The 18,974-nt window shown below is 34.8% G+C and overlaps 1 protein-coding gene across 5 annotated transcripts in view; it reads left to right on the top strand.

The window, feature by feature from the left end:
• Nucleotides 1–18,974, top strand: part of COL4A5 (collagen type IV alpha 5 chain) — a 236,518-nt gene that overhangs the window by 115,945 nt on the left and 101,599 nt on the right. For all 5 annotated transcript variants that reach the window (XM_043570931.1, XM_043570929.1, XM_043570928.1 and 2 more), the window contains exons 4-12: nucleotides 4,053–4,097; nucleotides 9,012–9,056; nucleotides 9,144–9,206; nucleotides 11,524–11,577; nucleotides 11,915–11,941; nucleotides 13,999–14,079; nucleotides 16,422–16,484; nucleotides 18,759–18,794; nucleotides 18,884–18,925. In XM_043570931.1, the coding sequence (XP_043426866.1) occupies nucleotides 4,053–4,097; nucleotides 9,012–9,056; nucleotides 9,144–9,206; nucleotides 11,524–11,577; nucleotides 11,915–11,941; nucleotides 13,999–14,079; nucleotides 16,422–16,484; nucleotides 18,759–18,794; nucleotides 18,884–18,925 (456 nt within the window). The remainder of the gene's footprint in view (nucleotides 1–4,052; nucleotides 4,098–9,011; nucleotides 9,057–9,143; nucleotides 9,207–11,523; nucleotides 11,578–11,914; nucleotides 11,942–13,998; nucleotides 14,080–16,421; nucleotides 16,485–18,758; nucleotides 18,795–18,883; nucleotides 18,926–18,974) is intronic.

Genomic DNA, 18,974 nt, shown 5'->3' on the forward strand with positions numbered 1-18,974 from the left:
AAAGTACATTGTGGAAAAGATTTCCTTTCCACTTGTATCCATTAGCCACTGACTTCTACATATCCCTAACAGATACTAATTTCTAGTACTTTCTTGTGAATATGCTCAATAATTTTTATGGATATTCACACAGATACAAATATATACACGCACATACATGCTTATATACACACAGACGCACTTTTACCTACGTTTGTTTATAAACTGGTAGCATATTAAACATGTTTGGCCTTTGTTTTTCACTTAATATATATTGTAGACATCTCATGTCAGTACACACAGAATTTCCTCATTATCTTTTATAACTTGATTGTATTCCACTGCATGTATAAACCATAATTTATTAAGCCAGTCCCCTATCGATGATTAGTTAAATAATTTTCAGTTTTTTGCCACTACAAACAGTGCTGCTAAGATGTATAATTTTAATAGACTTCCTTTCCCCAATAGGGGATTATCTCTGTAAGATTACCATAAAGAGGGTACATGTTTTTATGTATTTTTATGGATACTGCCAAATTGCCCCCCAAGAAGTTATATGATTTATCCTTGGTTTGGCAATATACAGGAAGATCAATTTCCCTATAGTTTCACCAACCCTATTATGAGACTTGACTTTTTGTCAATCTGATAGATGAAAATGGTCTTTCAATGCTTTTAGATTGCATTTCTCTTATTAAGAGTGAGATTAAGGATCTTTTCACAGGTATAAGAATCATTTGTGTTTTCTGTGAACTGTCTTCATATCATTTGCCCATTTTTCTACTGTATTATTGGTAATTTTATATGTTAATGAGCTATTTATACATTAGGGGGATTACCCTTGGTCTGTGTTGTGAGTTGCAGTTATTTCCCCTAGGTGGTCATGTCTTTGCTGAGTATGTGCCTGTGTGTGTGTATATTTTTGTATATCTGTGTTTTTCAGGGATCCTTTATGGCTTTTGAATTTTGAGTAGAAAATGCCTTCCCCACTGTAAGATTATAAAATAATTTTTGCATGTTTTATCCAAGTATATTAATAGTTTCATTTCATGTAAATATTTTATCTATTTCTAATTCATCCTGGTGTGCAGTTTGTGATGTAAGTTCCATGTTTATTTTTTTACAAATGTCCTCACAAGTATGTCCCAATGTAAACTTCCCCATTGATTTGCAGTGCCACTTTCATTATAAACCAAAATCATGTGAATATACGCACTTGTTTTAGACCTTCCATACTCTTCCAATGATATGTTTATTCAAATGTCAGAACCAAACTATTTTAATTATTGATGTATTATGCTGTATTTTTGTATCTGACAGCGCTAGCATCCCCTTACTGCTCTTTTTTCCCCAGAATTTTCCTGAATGTTCTTGCTTATTTATTTTTCCATATGAACTTTAGAGTCACCTTATCTAGTTGTCTTTTCAAAAATCATGTTATTTCTGTTTATTGTGTCAAATTTTAACTAAATTTATTGAGAATTGATCATTTTTTATGTTGACTCCTATTATCCAAGAACATGGAATGCCTTTCCATTTGTTCTTATTTCCCATTTTGAACTTCAGAAACGTTTTAACCTTTTCTTCTTATGAATCTTGCACATCTCTTAAGTTTATCCCCAAATATTTTATCCTGCTTTTGCTACTGTATATTTTATTCCATTATGTTTTCTAACTGGTAGTTGGTATATAAGAAAGCTATTTATTTTCTCATATTAATTTTGTGTACAGTTATCTTCCTGAGTTACCTTATTGATTATAGTGGTTTTCATGTAATTTTCTTGGGTTTCTACTCATACAATCATTTATTTGCTTTTAGTGGTAGTTTTGCCTCATCCTTTCCAATTTTTGTACCTCTATTATCTGTCTCTTATTTAACCATGTTGGTTAGTACAACCAGTACAACATTAAGGAATCTTTGTCTTATACCTGCCTTTTGTGGAAAGACCCAAAAAGATTCATTAAGCAGTCTTCTCCTTGTTTTAAAATAGAATTGGATTGAGGAGGGCACCTGTTGGGATGATCACTGGGTGTTGTATGGAAACCAATTTCACAATAAATTTAATATTTTAAAAAAATAAAATAAAATAAAATAAAATAAAATTGGATTTACTTTAATCTCCTTAGAGATGAGTCTGTTGTGGAAAGAGATTATTAAACTTTTTAAAAAGTTAAGGATAGTAGACAGAATAATGCCCATCCCCTAATTGATGTCCATGACCTGATCCTCAGGATTTGTGAATATGTTAGTTTATATAGACAAGCAAAATTAAGATTGCAGATGAAATTAAATTTGCTTATCAGCTGGTCTTCAACCACAGAGATTATTCTGGATTATCTAGGTGGGCCCAGTATAATCACAAGAGTCCTTTAAATGTGGAAGAGGGAGGCAGAAGAATCAGTGTAGGAGTGATGCAGTGTTAGAAAGATTCATTCAACCATAGCTGGCTTTGAAGATTGAAGAGCTGAGGAAGGCTGGCTGTTCTAGAAGCTGGAAGAAACGAAATGGATTTATCCTCCTAGAACCTCCAGAAAGCAACAGTGTTCTGCCACCGAGACCACTGTCATACTTCTGACTTCCAGAACAGTAAGGTTGTGTTGGTTTAAGCCACTAAGTTTGTAGTAATTTATAAAAACAGCATAAGAAACTAATATACCAGGTAACCCTTTTCCCAAATGAAGCTTTTCCTGGAAGCCCCACATAAAACATAAAAACAAAGCTGCGCTGATTGAAAGCGGGCAGTGACATAAGCATCAAGGAACCCCCAGTGGAGCCTCTAAGGTTGTGAGTTGTGTGATTTAGAAACCACTTGTGTAAAGGAAGATGTCTCAGTTTAATAAAATCTGTCTAAACGCTTCAGGTGGTGGCCTACTAGCTTATATGTTCCACTGAAATTCCCATCTTTTGGAGCAGAATTGGGTTTTCTTTATTCTAAAAAACTAGTTAATAAAAACTTAGTGAAACAAAACCTCAAATTCTCAACAATGCAATTGTAACTAGAAATGGGTAAATAGATTAACACACATGTGGTCAGCCTCTTTTGTTTACAGTCAACAGAAGAAGCTAGAAAGGAGTGTCTGGTTTGTTCTTGTTCTTTCCTAAGCTCTTCCTGTAGAAAGTGCCTTATAAAACAAAGCAAAGGTTTAGAACAGCAAACTCAAGAGCAGCACGTACTTAGGCTCAGATGATGTCATTTATTACCAGCATGGCAGCAGACTGACATAATATAGAAACTGCCTGGGGCGCCTGGGTGGCTCAGTTGGTTGAGTGGTTGAGCATCTGACTTTGGCTCAGTTCATGATCTCAGGGTTCATGCGTTGGAGCCCTGCATCAGGCTCTCCACTATCAGCGCAGAGCCCACTTGGGATCCTCTGTCCTCCTCTCTCTCTGCCCCTTCCCCACTTGCACTCTCTCTCTCCCAAATATAAAACATTAAAAGAAGATATAATAAGATTTTAAAAATAATGTTTAAAAAATATATAGAAAATGCCCAGATTTTCAGCTTGTATTTTCCTTATGCATAAATGATTTGAGGAGTATCACTACCACTACATCTTTGTCTTGTATGATTTTCATAATTAATTTTACAGGTCAGGTACAAAGTTTCTACTACATATCAGCAGTTTTCTTAGTAAATAAAGACCTTTCTTACTTTTTTATAGATTTTTTAATGTTTTATTTTTATTTTTGAGAGAGAGACAGAATGCAAATAGGGGAGGGTCAGAAAGAGAGGAAGACACAGAATCCAAAGCAGGCTCCAGGCTCCAAGCTGTCAGCACAGAGCCCAACGCGAGGCTTGAACTCACAAGCTGTGAGATCATGACCCCAGCTGAAGTCAGAAGCACAACCAACTGATCCACCCAGACACCCCAAGACCTTTCTTATTTTCTATATGATAAAAAATAAGGTGCTTTCAGTCTCAATAATAAATGCTTCTTCCTTGGGTAAGTAAGTTTCTCACTTTCACAAAGATTCACAAAAATTTAAGTCTCTTATTGTCATAATCTAAAATTAGTTATTTGAGGGTTATTTTTGGAGGAACAAGAACTAAATCTGTTGTATTTTTCAGGGTGATGATGGAATTCCAGGGCCACCAGGACCAAAAGGGATCAGAGTAAGTGATATTGGCTGTATATCAAATGTTTTGTTGGTCAAGACAGAGAAAAAGCAAACGAAGTGTTATGAGACAACTGGAAAAGATTCCTATTAAAATGAAAAAAGAAATAGTTTTTAAAAAGTTAAAGGTAAGAATTGGCATATGCCTACAATTAGCCTTTCTTTATTATTTTGGCAGTTATCTATATATCCAGGTGTCTATTTAAACTAATGTACCAAAATTTTAAATTACTTTATGTGGACAAGAAATACAAAAGTGCTAAATCCTAGCAACTTGTCAATTTATTAAAAATATGTATATCTTACAACTGACTTAAACATAACTTCCCAACCTTGTGATCATCTCAGTCCTCTGGGTTCAGAGGTCCAATCACTGCAGGTTGTATATCCTTCCCAGTGTACTATGTACAAATATTATAACTTTCTTTGTGTATCTTGAAGACTGTCAGTTTGGGAAGCACTAATTTAAACCACTGTGTTAAAAAAAATAATTACTTTGGGGGCACCTGGGTGGCTTGGTCGGTTAAGTGTCGAACTCTTGGTTTTGGCTCAGGTCGTGATCTCACAGTTTGTGAGTTTGAGCCCCGTCTTGGGCTCTGTGCTAAGAGTGTGGAGCCTCAATATTCTCTCTCCCTCTCTCTGCCCTTCCCCTGCTTGCTTTCTCTGTCTCTCTGAAAATAAATCAATAAGCTTAAAAGAAAACTACTTTGGAAGTATACAATGTTTTCTCAATTCTAAGATGTATACTTTTTCATTTTAATGTTCTGAAAATCAGGATGTGTCTCAAAATGGAAGTACACATTTAGTGTAATTTTTCTGAAAAGCTTTCAGGTAGAAATATATCTTTCAGTGTGTTTTAGAGCTGGGAGGAAACTATAGTTCAAAAATAGTCCTGGCTTTTGGAAAATCATACTTAACTTTTCTGAGCCTCAGTTTCTCATTTGTTAAATTAGAGAGTCAAAGATGCCTTTTAGCTCTAAAATTCTGTGTTCATAGATTGATGAGTATACTTATACAAGTATAAAGTACATGGGTGATGACATAGCATGTCTGTTTATGTGACAAAGACAGTTAAAACATTCTGATCCCTTGATCTCCAAAAATTTAGTGGATGTACAAATTTTACGTAAACACTAAAACATCCTATTTGCTTTATACTTCTTAACAACATGTAGCTTACCTTATGTGCTACTCATGCCTGGTGTTTGTAAGGACCTGGAAAATCAGGGAAGAAACTCAAAACCCTTGGTTTTATTAGCAGATGTGTTTCTGTGTTATTGTGTAATAAGTGGATAGCAATAGACTATTGAAGCTTTTCCTAAGAATCATAATATATCTCATAAATAACTACAGCTACCATTAACTATGTCATAAGCTCTTCTGAGACTCAAAAAAAAAAAAACTTGTCCATTCTCTCAATTCCCTTTGCAAGTGTCTAGGAGTGCCTGAGTAGTCCATGTCCCTCAACTAGAACTTCAGAAGTGCTTAGGAATTGGTAGCCTGATAGTTCCTGCATCCTTATGTCTCAGCTCAGAGGCAACTCTTGACATGCAAATTTTAAAAGATTTATTATTATGGAAATTTTTAAGCATACCCAAATGTACAGAGATTATAATACAATGAACCTCTATGTACCCATCACTCAGCTTCAAAAGTTAGCAACAGTTTGACAAATTTGTTTCATCTATTCCCCCCCCACACACACACACACACACTATTTTTTTTGGAATATTTTTAGGTAAATCCCTCATATCAGCCATTCCACCAATGAATACATATTTCAATATGTTACTCCAACTGATAACCACATAACCGCTATACTATTATTACACCTCAAAAGATTCGCAATAATTTTTCAAATATACTTGAAAACTCAGTCCTTATTCAGATTTCCTCAGTTGTCTCAAAGATGAATGTCTTTTTACAATTGGTTTGTTCAAGCTTCACATATTGCATTTGGTTTCTATGTTTCTTAAAACTCTTTTACTATGCTATTAGAGAAACTGGGTCATTTGTATTCTACTGCATTCTACATTCTTGTTTAATGTTTATTTTTGAGAGGGAGAGACACAGAGTGGGAGCGGGGGAGGGGCAGAGAGAAAGAGGGCAACACAGAATCTGAAGCAGGCTCCAGACCACAAGCTGTCAGTGCAGAGCCCAACGTGGGACTTGAACCCATGAACTGTGAGATTGTGACCTGAGCCAAAGTTGGACGCTTAACCAGCTGAGCCACCCAGGCACCTACATTCTACATTCTTGATCTGACTGTTTCTTCATGATGTCATTTAAATTGTTCCTCTGTCCCCAATATTTCCTACAGACTGGAGGTTGCCTTGCAAGAGGCACTAACTAGAGAACTTTCTGGGGATATAGAAACAGCTGTGCACTTAAGACTTGTGCATTATACTATACATAAATTATACTGCAAAAAATTAAAGAAAACATAAAAAAGAATACTTTGTATGTAGTGCTGTGTATTTACTATTGAATTACATCTTCTTGCACAAATATCTGTTATCCCACTTTTTTTTATTAAGTTTGATCAGTGGTTCAGTATATGAGCCTGATTTTGCCACCAAAATTTCCCCATCAACTTTTGATCCAGTGGTTTAGTAGTCATTGATGATCTTTGCCTAGATCTACTTTTTTGTTCAGAGGTGCAAAATGGAGATTTTAAAAATTCTATGAATCTTTTATCAGCTAGAATTCTAATTTATCAGCTGGAATTGTAATGGGGCAATGAATTATTCTAATAGGGTAATGAGTTAGTACACCAGCAATTTTGAGTGATGGTCAGGAAGGTTTATAGAATTTGTTATCATTATAAACATGTGGAATTTATGTGGTTAAATCAATTTTACTCATTATTATTTTTGAAGCCAAAATTCTCCTATCTTTGGCCTGTGGGAGCCCCTTTAAGTCGGCTGGCCCCTCTCCTGTGTCCTGCTGACAAACTCTATTGACCTTTGGTAATTTCCTTGCTCTCTGACACAAGACTCTTCAGGCTCATTTTGTACATTTACTCTCCAAATCTGAAAGTGACCATATATCTGATTTTAGGTTCTTCTTTAGTGAAAGATGTGATTTAGATGCTACTGTCTGGTGTTAGGGGTTTTCATGGTTACTGGTGGTCAGTTGATTTTATGTCTTTTCAGTTGACAAAATTAGGAAATATGTATTTTTTAAAGTGAAAAAATATCATGAGCTTATATTATTACTTCCAATTGAAATTTAAAATGAAAAGAGATCAGGGGCACCTGGGTGGCTCAGTCGGTTAAGCGTCCGACTTCAGCTCAGGTCACGATCTCGCGGTCCGTGAGTTAGAGCCCCGCGTCGGGCTCTGGGCTGATGGCTCAGAGCCTGGAGCCTGCTTCCGATTCGGTGTCTCCCTCTCTCTCTGCCCCTCCTCCGTTCATGCTGTGTCTCTCTCTGTCTCAAAAATAAATAAACGTTAAAAAAAATAAAAATAAATAAAATGAAAAGAGATTTGTATACTTACTCTCCCTCACTTCACCACCTTTCCCTCCCTGTGATGAAAATCTTGTTTCCTAATAGCATTAATATAATTTGTTATTTTCTTTATCTTACAATATGCCTATGATAGCTTCAAAATAGCAATTTGCAAGTGAACAAAATAGCAATTTCAATTTTAATAGTAATAATAGAATTTTTAAATGCCATTAATTATTTCTTTGCTGTTCTTTTTTCCTCTTTGAATGGACTAATTTCACTAAGAAAGTGCAGTCAAAATATGTTTTAGAGGCACTTAAAGTAATTTTTTTCTTTGTATGGTTTATGTCAACAACTTGGTTTATATTAGGTTCACCAGTTTCAGTTTGTTTTCAATTTTTAATAATATTTTTACCTCTTCTAAATTTTTACCTTTAATTATTTAAAATATTTACATTGTTGTTTAACAGTGGTATAGTCAGAGATGCTTCCCACCCATTCTTGCCATCCCCTAATTCTTTTTCCTCTTTCCCCCACAGGTAATCATTTTTACTATTTTTGGTATATCTTTTCATTGTTTTGTATCACCATCCTTCTCATAAAAATGTAGCATATTCTATACACTACTTATACTTCGTTTCTTTTACTTAATATTATGTCCTGGAGATAACTACACGTTTCAGTGTACATAGATTTTTCTCATTTTTTAAAAGTTGCATTGGCTAACGTGTGGACGTACCATAATTTATTTAGTTATGTCCCTATCGTTTCTAGTGTTTAGCTATAATTATGGTTATATGGTCATTTCCAAACTTCAGTTATAACAGTGTTGCAGTCAATAACCTTTCAATTCTGATTTTGTTTCCTAATTTCTAGTGTACCTTTGGATAGGTTTTTAGAAATGGGTTGCTTCAAAGGGTAAAAATGTGTAATTTTGCTAGATATTTCAAATTTCTCTCCGTGGTGTTTGAATCCCATTAGCTATGTATAAGAGTACCTTTTCCCAGAGCCTCACCTACAAAGAATATTGTCAAACTTGTATTTTTGCCAATTCTGACAAGTAAATTTGATTGAAGAATTTTTGGAGTGATCACATTGATATTCTCAGGAGCAGATATATTTGCCACTTACCCATCCCCTGCTAAATTCAGTATTCATCACCAACCTGGCAGAACTGCTTTATCTTTTAGAAAAGACATTTCTTCCACTAATTTGCCTGCTCCTGCTAAGTGCAATGAAGACAATGCTCCCTCAGATAGGAGTTGCTTCTATAGTTTCCTATAAAAGAGACTTTTAAACATGTGTAGGAGCTTTTTTCTATAGCAAGAATGAATGCTAATAATCAATGAGACACATTTGTCCATTGCTATTCTAAATGTAATTTTTATAATTCCTTTGGGTAGCATATAATTTTACTCGTACTGATTGTTGTTTGGTTCAAGGAATTTATTTCTAATTATAGGGTCCTCCTGGACTTCCTGGATTTCCAGGGACACCAGGTCTTCCTGTAAGTAGAATTTGGCTTCTTAATTGAAGATCCCTTAAAAAGTAATCTAAAAGAAATATTATACATGTGTTATATCTCTTTTCAAAGGGAATGCCAGGCCACGATGGAGCCCCAGGACCTCAAGGTATCCCAGGATGCAATGGAACCAAGGTGAGATTTCTTCAACTTAATCTTAGGCAATATGCTTGATAAAAATAGATTTTAAAATTTGAAGAAATCAATATGAAGAATGTTGGCGATATAGTAGCTACAGGTCTAGAACATACATAGGATATGTTCTGAGTTAACATTTTCAATATATTAAAACATCAGTAATTCTTTAAACACGTGTATTCAGCTGTGATATTGCATTGGATTTAAAGTTATTTTATTGAATCCTGTTTTGACTTTAGTGTAAACTAGGGTGAGAGTTAAAAAGGAATTAGGATATATATGTTTCAAATATTACATCAGTTGTTAAGAGTAATACTTGTGAGTGTCATTCATTAGCTTTGCCTTTTTTAAAAACTAGGTACAATGTAAGTTCTCAAAAATTCATGTTTAAAACATTTTTTGACCTTGCCTAATAACATCCCTAAGAAAAATCCTAAAAATCTACCTATAATACAGCACATCAATTTTTACTATAAACTATTAGTATGAAAACAGAAATTCTTCCCTGTCGGCAAAAATGATGAATTAACAATTTAAAAAGAAAAATAAAACTTTACATTTGATAAAACATTTTTTCATGACCATTTTTCTTGTGTTTCATCAGCTGTTTGGGTTTATCATAAAGTGATAGCAAGGAAAAACAATGAGGAAAATTTGCTTTTTTGATAGTTTATATCTTATTCCCTTACTTTTTTCCTTTTCCTATATATTAATGCAATATGTTATTATTTTCTGTATATCCTTTCAGCATTTTCCATTCTGCACATGATACTTTATGGAACTGTTCATGAAATATCCTAGATTTTGTAGCTAATGGCATGTGTTAGATTTTATATAGGGTACATATTTAAAATAACTTGAACAAACTATTTTGTATCATGAAGGCTATATTTTGTGATAATTATTGTAGTATATAGTTGAAGGCAATAAAGTTATTTTTACCTCCAACTTTTCTTCAAATCATGTGACCCTTACCAACACTACCACCAACAATAACAACAATAACAATAATAAGAGCCAATAATAATAATAATAATAATAATAACAACAATAATAAATTTTTTATTTTGGATTTGTGAGGCTTACTTGTGTTCTTCATTTCAGCTGGGACAAACTTACCTGCGTGGAGTTAGTTTGCATGAAACATTGCTGTTAAAATGGGCTACATTCTTGTGTCTATTCTGGTTATTTGTTTGTTTGCTTGCCAGCCTGCCTTGAGCAACAAACCACTAGCCAAAGTTGTAAATTTGAAGACCAGTGTGTCAACAATGTATATAGCATGCCATATCATTTAAAGGGACTTTTTCTTTTTTTTTGTAAAGCAGCATCTTAGCAGATGTCATGATTACTTTGTGTTTGAGGCCCCCAATTATGTGAGCAAAAAATGTTCTAGATGGATTCATTATGTATACTTTCAGATTAATTTTTTTTAATATTCTTTACTATGTAACTAATAGAATGAGCTCTAGAGATGGAATCAGAATATATGGGTTCTTTGGTTTTGTGTCTTCTAAACTTGATAGGCAGGCCACTTCCTTTCTCTCTGGGCCAATTTTTTCCATATGTAAAAAGTGATGGAGAGAGGAATACTGGACAATAACTCAAAGGCACAGAGCTGTAATAATTTTGCTCTTTTAAGCCTCTGACAAAGATGTCTCTAGGATTACCATGGCATGTAGGTATTAGAAAGGAGGTTGCATTGGGGTTCTTCTACAGCAATTTTAGCTTTTGTTTTCTAAACCAAATGTCTATATTACTACTTTACAATAGTAAGTGAGAAAAACTGGGTGCCTGGAAAACATAATGACCTGCAATTGCTAGAACTATTGCTATTATTGTCCTCTTGGTGATATTAATGGCATTCTCTCTTACCATCTTTTCCTCTTTACAAAAATAATTTGAAATAGTTTACAATAAAAGAATAATGCAATGGGGCAGTTAAAATAAGGATCTATATAATACATGGGCAGGAAATTGAGATAAATCATTAACTATTAAATGTGATGATGACCAGGAATCTGTGGTGTGATTGTCTCAAAATGGATTTGTCAGAAGAAAATGACTAGGGTAGAAGATCTTTTTCTTTATTTCTGATTGGGATTGATGAGTAGGGATAAAAGTATCTTAGAAGGTTGAATTGATATGGGCAGTTGACACTGAAGTAATTGGAAAGGGAAAGCTAATGAATTTTTGGCAATCTGGCATGTTTCAAAATGCCTTTTAACCGAAATCTTTTTAGTAAGTCATTGTTTGTTGGTATAGTTATGTTTTGTTTCTTGTTCCTCCATTACTCTTTCTTTTTAACTCCTTCTAGGGAGAACGTGGATTTCCAGGCAGTCCCGGTTTTCCTGGTTTACAGGGTCCTCCAGTAAGTTATAAAATTTAGGATTATAATGAACACAGGAATTGACAGAAGAAGCAGAAGGGTAGAAAGTGAGCTCAGTGTGTTCATGTGGAGCAAAGTTAGTACATTTTAAACTAGTAAACTATAAGAAGATTTTTAGGAAAAAAAAGTTGGTAGTATAGCTCTGTGCTGGGTAAATGTAAGGATTCCATTGTATTTCATATAAATGTCATCTCTAAGATACTTTGTACTTAGAATGACCCTACAGTAATCCACTCAACTGACTATTTGGAAAGTAGTATGTTCTTTTGCTCGATCCCCTCTCATATGTATAAAACAATCCTTTTCTTTTTAATAATAGGGACCTCCTGGGATCCCAGGTATGAAGGTAAGCATTCCATGCTAGGAAAGTAAACATTTTGAATAAAATATATGAAAAGCCTACAACTTCAATCAGATAATGTCTCTGACTTCTGTCTTAAAATGGATGTTTCTAGAAGTTGTGCACGTACACACAAGCTACCCTTAAGTAATCTCCTTTGTTCCCATGGCTTTAAGTATCTTTTGTGTGCTGTTATACTTGTAAACGTGTATATAAGACTCAAATTTCTTTTCTGATCTTTCAATTCCCATTACCTTTTGATACAGTTAACCATTTGCTCCCTTTAGAAATGCTCTTTTCCCCTGACTTCTGTGACACTACCTTTTGGTGATTTTGCTTCTGTGTCTTTCTGGTCATCACACAGTCTTCTATAAAAGCTCATTTTATTCTATGCAGCAGGTATCAGGACACAATTCTGACACGTTCTTCTATGCCTAGCAATATTCTTAATGTTCATGGTATTATTTACTACCCAGCTACTGGATAGTGAGTCTAAAATAGACTTTTCTTCTGAGTTGGATGCATGTATTAAACTGCATCCCTGACTTCTACTCTTATATCCCCCAGACATTCAAATTAACACATTCAATGTAGACCTGACCCCCCCCCCCGAAACCTGAGAGTTAATATTTACGTCTTCTACAACTTCACACACCTCCTCATTCCATTCTATCACTAAATATTGTTAATGTGGCCTATAAAATATATCTTGGGGTGCCTGAGTGGCTCAGTCGGTTTAGCATCCAACTTTTGATGTCAGCTCAGGTCATGATCTCATGGTTGTGAGATTGAGCCCCACGTTGGGCTCCACACTGGGCATGGGGCCTGCCTAAGATTCTTTCTCTCCCTCTCCCTCTCCCTCTGCCTCTCCCTTGATTGAGCGCTCCCTCCCTCTCTCTTTCTTTCTCAATAAATAAATTAATTAATTAATTAATTAATTAAATATATCTTAAATTCATCCACTTTTCTCCATCCTCACTGCCACCAGACTAACCATAATGTCTCATCTGGACTCTTGCAATAGCTTCTTCTTAATTAGTCTTTTTTTTTCACTACTATCCCGTCACCTCCCAGCCTGACTTATTCTATATATAGTAGTCAAGAATGATCTTTTAAAAACATAAATCAATAGTTTAATCTCACAGGGCTTCCCACTGTCTCTGAGATAAAGTCCACATTCCTCTCCATGGCCTGTAAGACCTGCGTATTCTGGTCCCTGCCTACATATCCTGACTTCTCTTTAAACCACTTTTCCCTGGGCTCGCTCATCACACGGGTCTGCATTAAGTGATTTGAATGTACAAACTCTTCACATTTGGGGTCCTTTACACATGCTCCTTAAACTACCTAGTACTCTTACCCATTTTCACCTGGCTGACTCGTTATCCTTTAGATCTCTGCCTGTATGTTGCCTTCACAGATTGCCCTTGTTTTGAGTACCCAAACTGATTTCCATCACTATTTCTTTTTTTAATTGAAATATATTTGACACATAACATTGTATACATTTAAGGTATATGACATGTTAATGTGATACCTTTATATATCATGATTGCCATTGTAACAATAATTAGCACCTCTATCAGGTCACATAATTAGCAATTCATCTTAGTCCTCCACTATTTCTTTATCATGTACCATGTTTTTTCTTCATAGCCTTTAACAGAACATTTTGTCATCTTATTTGTTTACATGTTATGGTCTGCATTTCTCCAGTATATTGTTAGCAACATGAGGACAGAGGTCTTGTTTGTCTCCTTCTCTACTGAGTATCCAGAGCCTAACACAATTCTTGGCAAATGTTAATATTTAAGAAATGTTTTTGTAATGAATGAGTAACTGAAGGTATCACAGGCTCTTAATAAATTGATTGTACTTCAGTGTATTTTGGCCACTTTCCCATTTGTCTTTAAAAGGTAAATTTATTCATGTTAATTACTGAGATCACCTAATCCTCAGGACATTTATGTGACAGATTTAATTCTCAGATCGTTTTTTGTGCTTTTGCCAGTTTTCATGTGTTGTAACTGTTAGTTACAACTTCCATTGATAATTTCTTTCAGGGAGAACCAGGTAGTATAATTATGTCATCGCTGCCAGGACCAAAGGGTAATCCAGGATATCCAGGTCCTCCTGGAATACAAGTAAGCATCCAGTGATTTTCTTCTTTACTGATTAAATACAATCACAGCATCAGTTTTTCTTCTTCAGCCTTTAGTACCCTCTGTTTTAGTTACAGAAATCATCATCTGAAGTTTGATAGACGTCGCATATACCTCATACCTGAAAATGAAAGCAATCTAGAGTTTTATAAAGGACTGTTTTGTTATTTTATCTTTCTATCCGGTTTCCATGGAAATTTTTGTTTTTGGGTTTGACAGCGGAAATAGGCTTCTGTATTCTTATTTTTGTGCTGTGAGGATCAGTAAGTAGTAGGGGTAGTCCTGATAATTGTAAATGGCCTGATTGAAAATACAAATCATAGGTCTCCCATTTACGATATTAGAAGACATCATTTGTAACACTATTAGTTATGCATAACACATGAACATGTTTTGAAGCCTGAAGGAATAAAATTTATGCATAGTGAACATCAAGCATAATTTTAAGAAAATAAGTTATTTTAGCCTATAGATAACACACATAGAAATAGCAATATTTTTCAAGTATTTATAGATCAGGTAGTCAATTTCTTGAGGTTTGTATTTCACAAGGATTGATCCCTTTGCCAAAATAATCAGTATTTTCTAATATTTGATTACTAAGATGTAATGTCGGGCACTTTTTTCAGTAACTGCCATCTCATTCCATGCTTGACATCACCCATCCATGTGCTCTTAAGAACTCTCAGTGTTGCCCTTTATCTCATAAATTTTTGTTATGTAATATTTAAAAATGCAGCAGAATACATTCAAAATATATGTATGTTATGAAGCATAACTACCAAATGAACACCTATGATCCCAAAATAGCATTTGAGAGCTAGAACATTTCAAATAATTGTGAATCAGCCTGTGGTTCCCTTGGGACTCACATCTTTCTGCATTCTACTAAGACATAAGTACCATTTTGAGTTTTCTGTTACTTCTTAAAGATAGTTTTATTTTATATATGTATATCTCTAAGCAAGAGTGTTTAATTTTGCTTGAAAATAATATAACATTTATGTAGTTTTCTCCAACTTTTTCTATTTGATATGTTAAGATATATCCATATTACTGTCTGTGGCTATAGTTCATTCAGTTTTACTTCCCTATAACATTCCATTGTATGAATATACTACAGTTTGTTTCTCCAGCCTCCTATTATTGAATATTTGGTTGTTTGGGGATTTTTTTTAAATTACAGAATAATCCAGGATTTACACCTAGATATAGAATTGCTGGAGTTCACTGAAGTCAAATTTTCAGCTTTTCAAGATGCCAAATTGTGTTCCACAATAGTTACATCATTCCCTTATCTGTTGTTCCAGTTATTCTCACTTCCTTCCTTGTATTCAATCTTATTTTTAATTTAATTTAATTTTTTGCATCTCTTAAAAATCTTTAATTTTTTTAATTTATTATTAAAATTTTTATTAACATACAGTGTTATATTAGTTCCAGGTGTACAATATAATGATTCAACTGTACATTACTCAGTGCTTATCACAATCAATAAGTGTTCTCTTAATTCCCTTCACTTATTTCACCCATCACCCCATGTACCTCCCCTCTGGCACCACCAGTTCTCTTTATTTAAGACTCTGCCTTTTTGTTTATCTCTTTGTTTTGTTCCTTAAATTCTACATATGACTGAAATCCTATGGTATTTATCTGTCTCTGACTGACTTATTTACTTAGCATTATACCCTGTAGATCTATCTGTGTTGTTGCAAATGGCAAGATTTCATTCCTTTTATGACTGAGGAATATTCCTCTGTGTGTGTGTGTGTGTGTGTGTGTGTGTGTGTGTGTACCACATCTTCTTTATCCATTCATCTATAGATGGACATGGGTTATTTCCATATCTTGGCTATTATAAATAATGCTGCAGTAAACATGGGGGTGCATATACCTTTTCAAATTAGTGTTTTCATTTTCTTTGGGTAAATACATAGTTATTTTTTCTTTTAAAATAGAGAAGCTACCTTGAAACTGGTAGCCCTTCCTTTCCCATTTCTAGCATAAAAGACCCACTAAATGCCCATCTTTATAACTTTATTTTGTAAAACTTCCTTACAGTGTATTTGTCTTACATTTGTTATCTACCACTGTAAAACAGAATTTTTCTAAAAGCTGCATCCATTCTGTTTAGTTGAATTTCTTTGTAGTTAATCCTTTTATTCTTATACATTTTAAAATTCTGCTTATAATACTGCAGAATTATAGAATTGTATAAGCAATTTGTGGCAGTTATTTAAGTATAAATCTCATTTAGTGTAGTTCTTTGTGTGATATAATGAGGGTTTTTTTTTTCATCCTTTTCTTCACTTCCTTTATAACAGGGCCCAACTGGTCCCACTGGTTTACCAGGGCCGATTGGTCCCCCAGGACCACCAGGTTTGATGGTAAGTTTGCTTCTGGAATTTCATTTCTCCTACTTTGAAAAACTTCTTATAGGAATACTAATATTGTTTCTGTTACTTGAAAGTAGAATGCATTGTCAATGCTTATAATATATATATATATATATATATATATATATATATTATTTACAGGATATTTTACAATGTTATGGCGAACAATATATGTGCTAAGTAATAGTTCCATTTTCTAGATGGAGAAAAATGAGGTACACAAAAGAAAAGATTTATTTTTTTTTAATATATGAAATTTATTGTCAAATTGGTTTCCATACAACACCCAGTGCTCATCCCAAAAGGTGCCCTCCTCAATACCCATCACCCACCCTCCCCTCCCTCCCACCCCCCATCAACCCTCAGTTTGTTCTCAGTTTTTAACAGTCTCTTATGCTTTGGCTCTCTACCACTCTAACCTCTTTTTTTTTTTTTTTTCCTTCCCCTCCCCCATGGGTTTCTGTTAAGTTTCTCAGGATCCACATAAGAGTGAAACCATATGGTATCTGTCTTTCTCTGTATGGCTTATTTCACTTAGCATCACACTCTCCAGTTCCATCCACGTTGCTACAAAAGGCCATATTTCATTTTTTCTCATTAAAAGCAAAGATTTAAAATAAAATATCTTGTTGGTTACCTCTTGATGTGTCAGTGCTGAAGCTGATTCTGGCCATTTCATTAAGTCTTCTCAGGCAATTCTCTAGTCACTTGATGAAACATGTTTCTTCCATCTGCAGTTTTCAGTTTAAGAGGAACAAAAAACAGGTATTCCCCCCCAAAAAATATTGGCTCTTGTTTCTAAGGGGCCTGGGACTAAACAGGATTGGTGAGGATAGTGGATCACTTCGCAGTGGGATAAGGATTTGTGCACCTCAGGAAAGAAGCAACAACTTGTAAAGACCTTGAGTATGCAACCAGTTCTCTTACTTTACTACCTCAATGGTCACTCATATTTTTTCCTGTAATTAAATTCTGAGTATTTTTGCCCCTGCAATACTTAGATTTCATTCGAGTCAGGCTTTGGACTTAGAGCTTTACTATTGCCCTCTTAAAAGGGCAAGAAAATTGTACTTCAGTCAAAGTAATTTCTCATGTGCCACTCTCTCATGTCCCATATATTTAAGTGACAGTTTTCATTATCCCTTTATAGATTGTACAATTTTGCTTGTGACAATTGGTCCTCTATTCTTGACTGAAGGAAATAGCATTTGGTAAATACTAAGAGAATCTACCAGAAAAGATTGTGATTTCTGCTTTCCTGGAAATATATTGGGGAGAATTAGAAAACCCTTTTGTTTAGTTTATTTTAGTTGTAGACACCCTGCAATGCATGAGACCCTGGACTATGGCACTTTTTCCTGACTCCATTGTTACAACATCAGTAAACCCTACGAGTGTTATTACATCTTGAGTTTCCCCAACTCTTGTGGCTATATAACTGATGCACTCTGCATTCCTGAATGTTCCTTCAGTTAACCCTGATTCAACAGGTGAAGCAAAGTCTTAGAAATGCCACCAGGGCCCCATATGTAAATAAATGGATCCATTGAGATCAAGAAGTGATATACTTGGGCAAACAAATGCCTATCTAACTTTTCAAGCCTTGAAACATTCTCAGATATACAAAGTCAGGTCACATAAAAATGAGACAGAACTAAAAACGGGAAACACATGCTTTTTAGAACTAGAGAGTTAATTGCCTTGTAACACCTACATTTACCTATAATTCTGATACGAGAAATTTGATGTTTGTTGAGACTAACTTTTGTATTTATTTTTGGCACTGGTGTTGCCCCTCTGCCTCTACTCATCCTTGCATTTCTTCCTCTGCCTACTTGTATGCTGGTACAGGAAGTCTCCACATTCATCTAGATTGGTAAAATCAATTTAAATGTGAGAATAAAACAGGAAGATACTATTTTGAAGGGCATTTTCAGCCCTCACTTTTTATGAAAACAAATCATTTTTTGAAGCCAAATAATTTTTTTATTTTTTTTAACATTTATTTATTTTTGAGACAGAGACAGACAGAGCATGAACGGGGGAGGGGCAGAGAGAGAGGGAGACAGAGAATCTGAAACAGGCTCCAGGCTCTGAGCTGTCAGCACAGAGCCCGACGTGGGGCTCAAACTCACGGACAGCGAGATCATGACCTGAGCTGAAGTCGGATGCTCAACCGACTGAGACACCCAGGCGCCCCTGAAGCCAAATAATTTTTAATAAATGTATATCCTGTTTCTCTTTTTCTGTGTCTACTATTCTTAGGGCCCTCCTGGTCCACCAGGACTTCCAGGACCAAAGGTAATTTTCTTTTTCTTTACATTTCTTATTTGGTATGAATTCTTTTTGTTATTGTCAGTGAGATTTTAAACTAAAATGTCTCTCTTCAGGGGAATATGGGCTTAAATTTCCAAGGACCCAAGGGTGAAAAGGTGAGTAAAGGAAAAAGTTGATTATTCAGCCCTCAGTTTTCTCCTTTCC

The sequence above is a fragment of the Prionailurus bengalensis genome, chromosome X (assembly GCF_016509475.1).
Source record: "Prionailurus bengalensis isolate Pbe53 chromosome X, Fcat_Pben_1.1_paternal_pri, whole genome shotgun sequence".
Taxonomy (NCBI): Eukaryota; Metazoa; Chordata; class Mammalia; order Carnivora; family Felidae; genus Prionailurus; species Prionailurus bengalensis.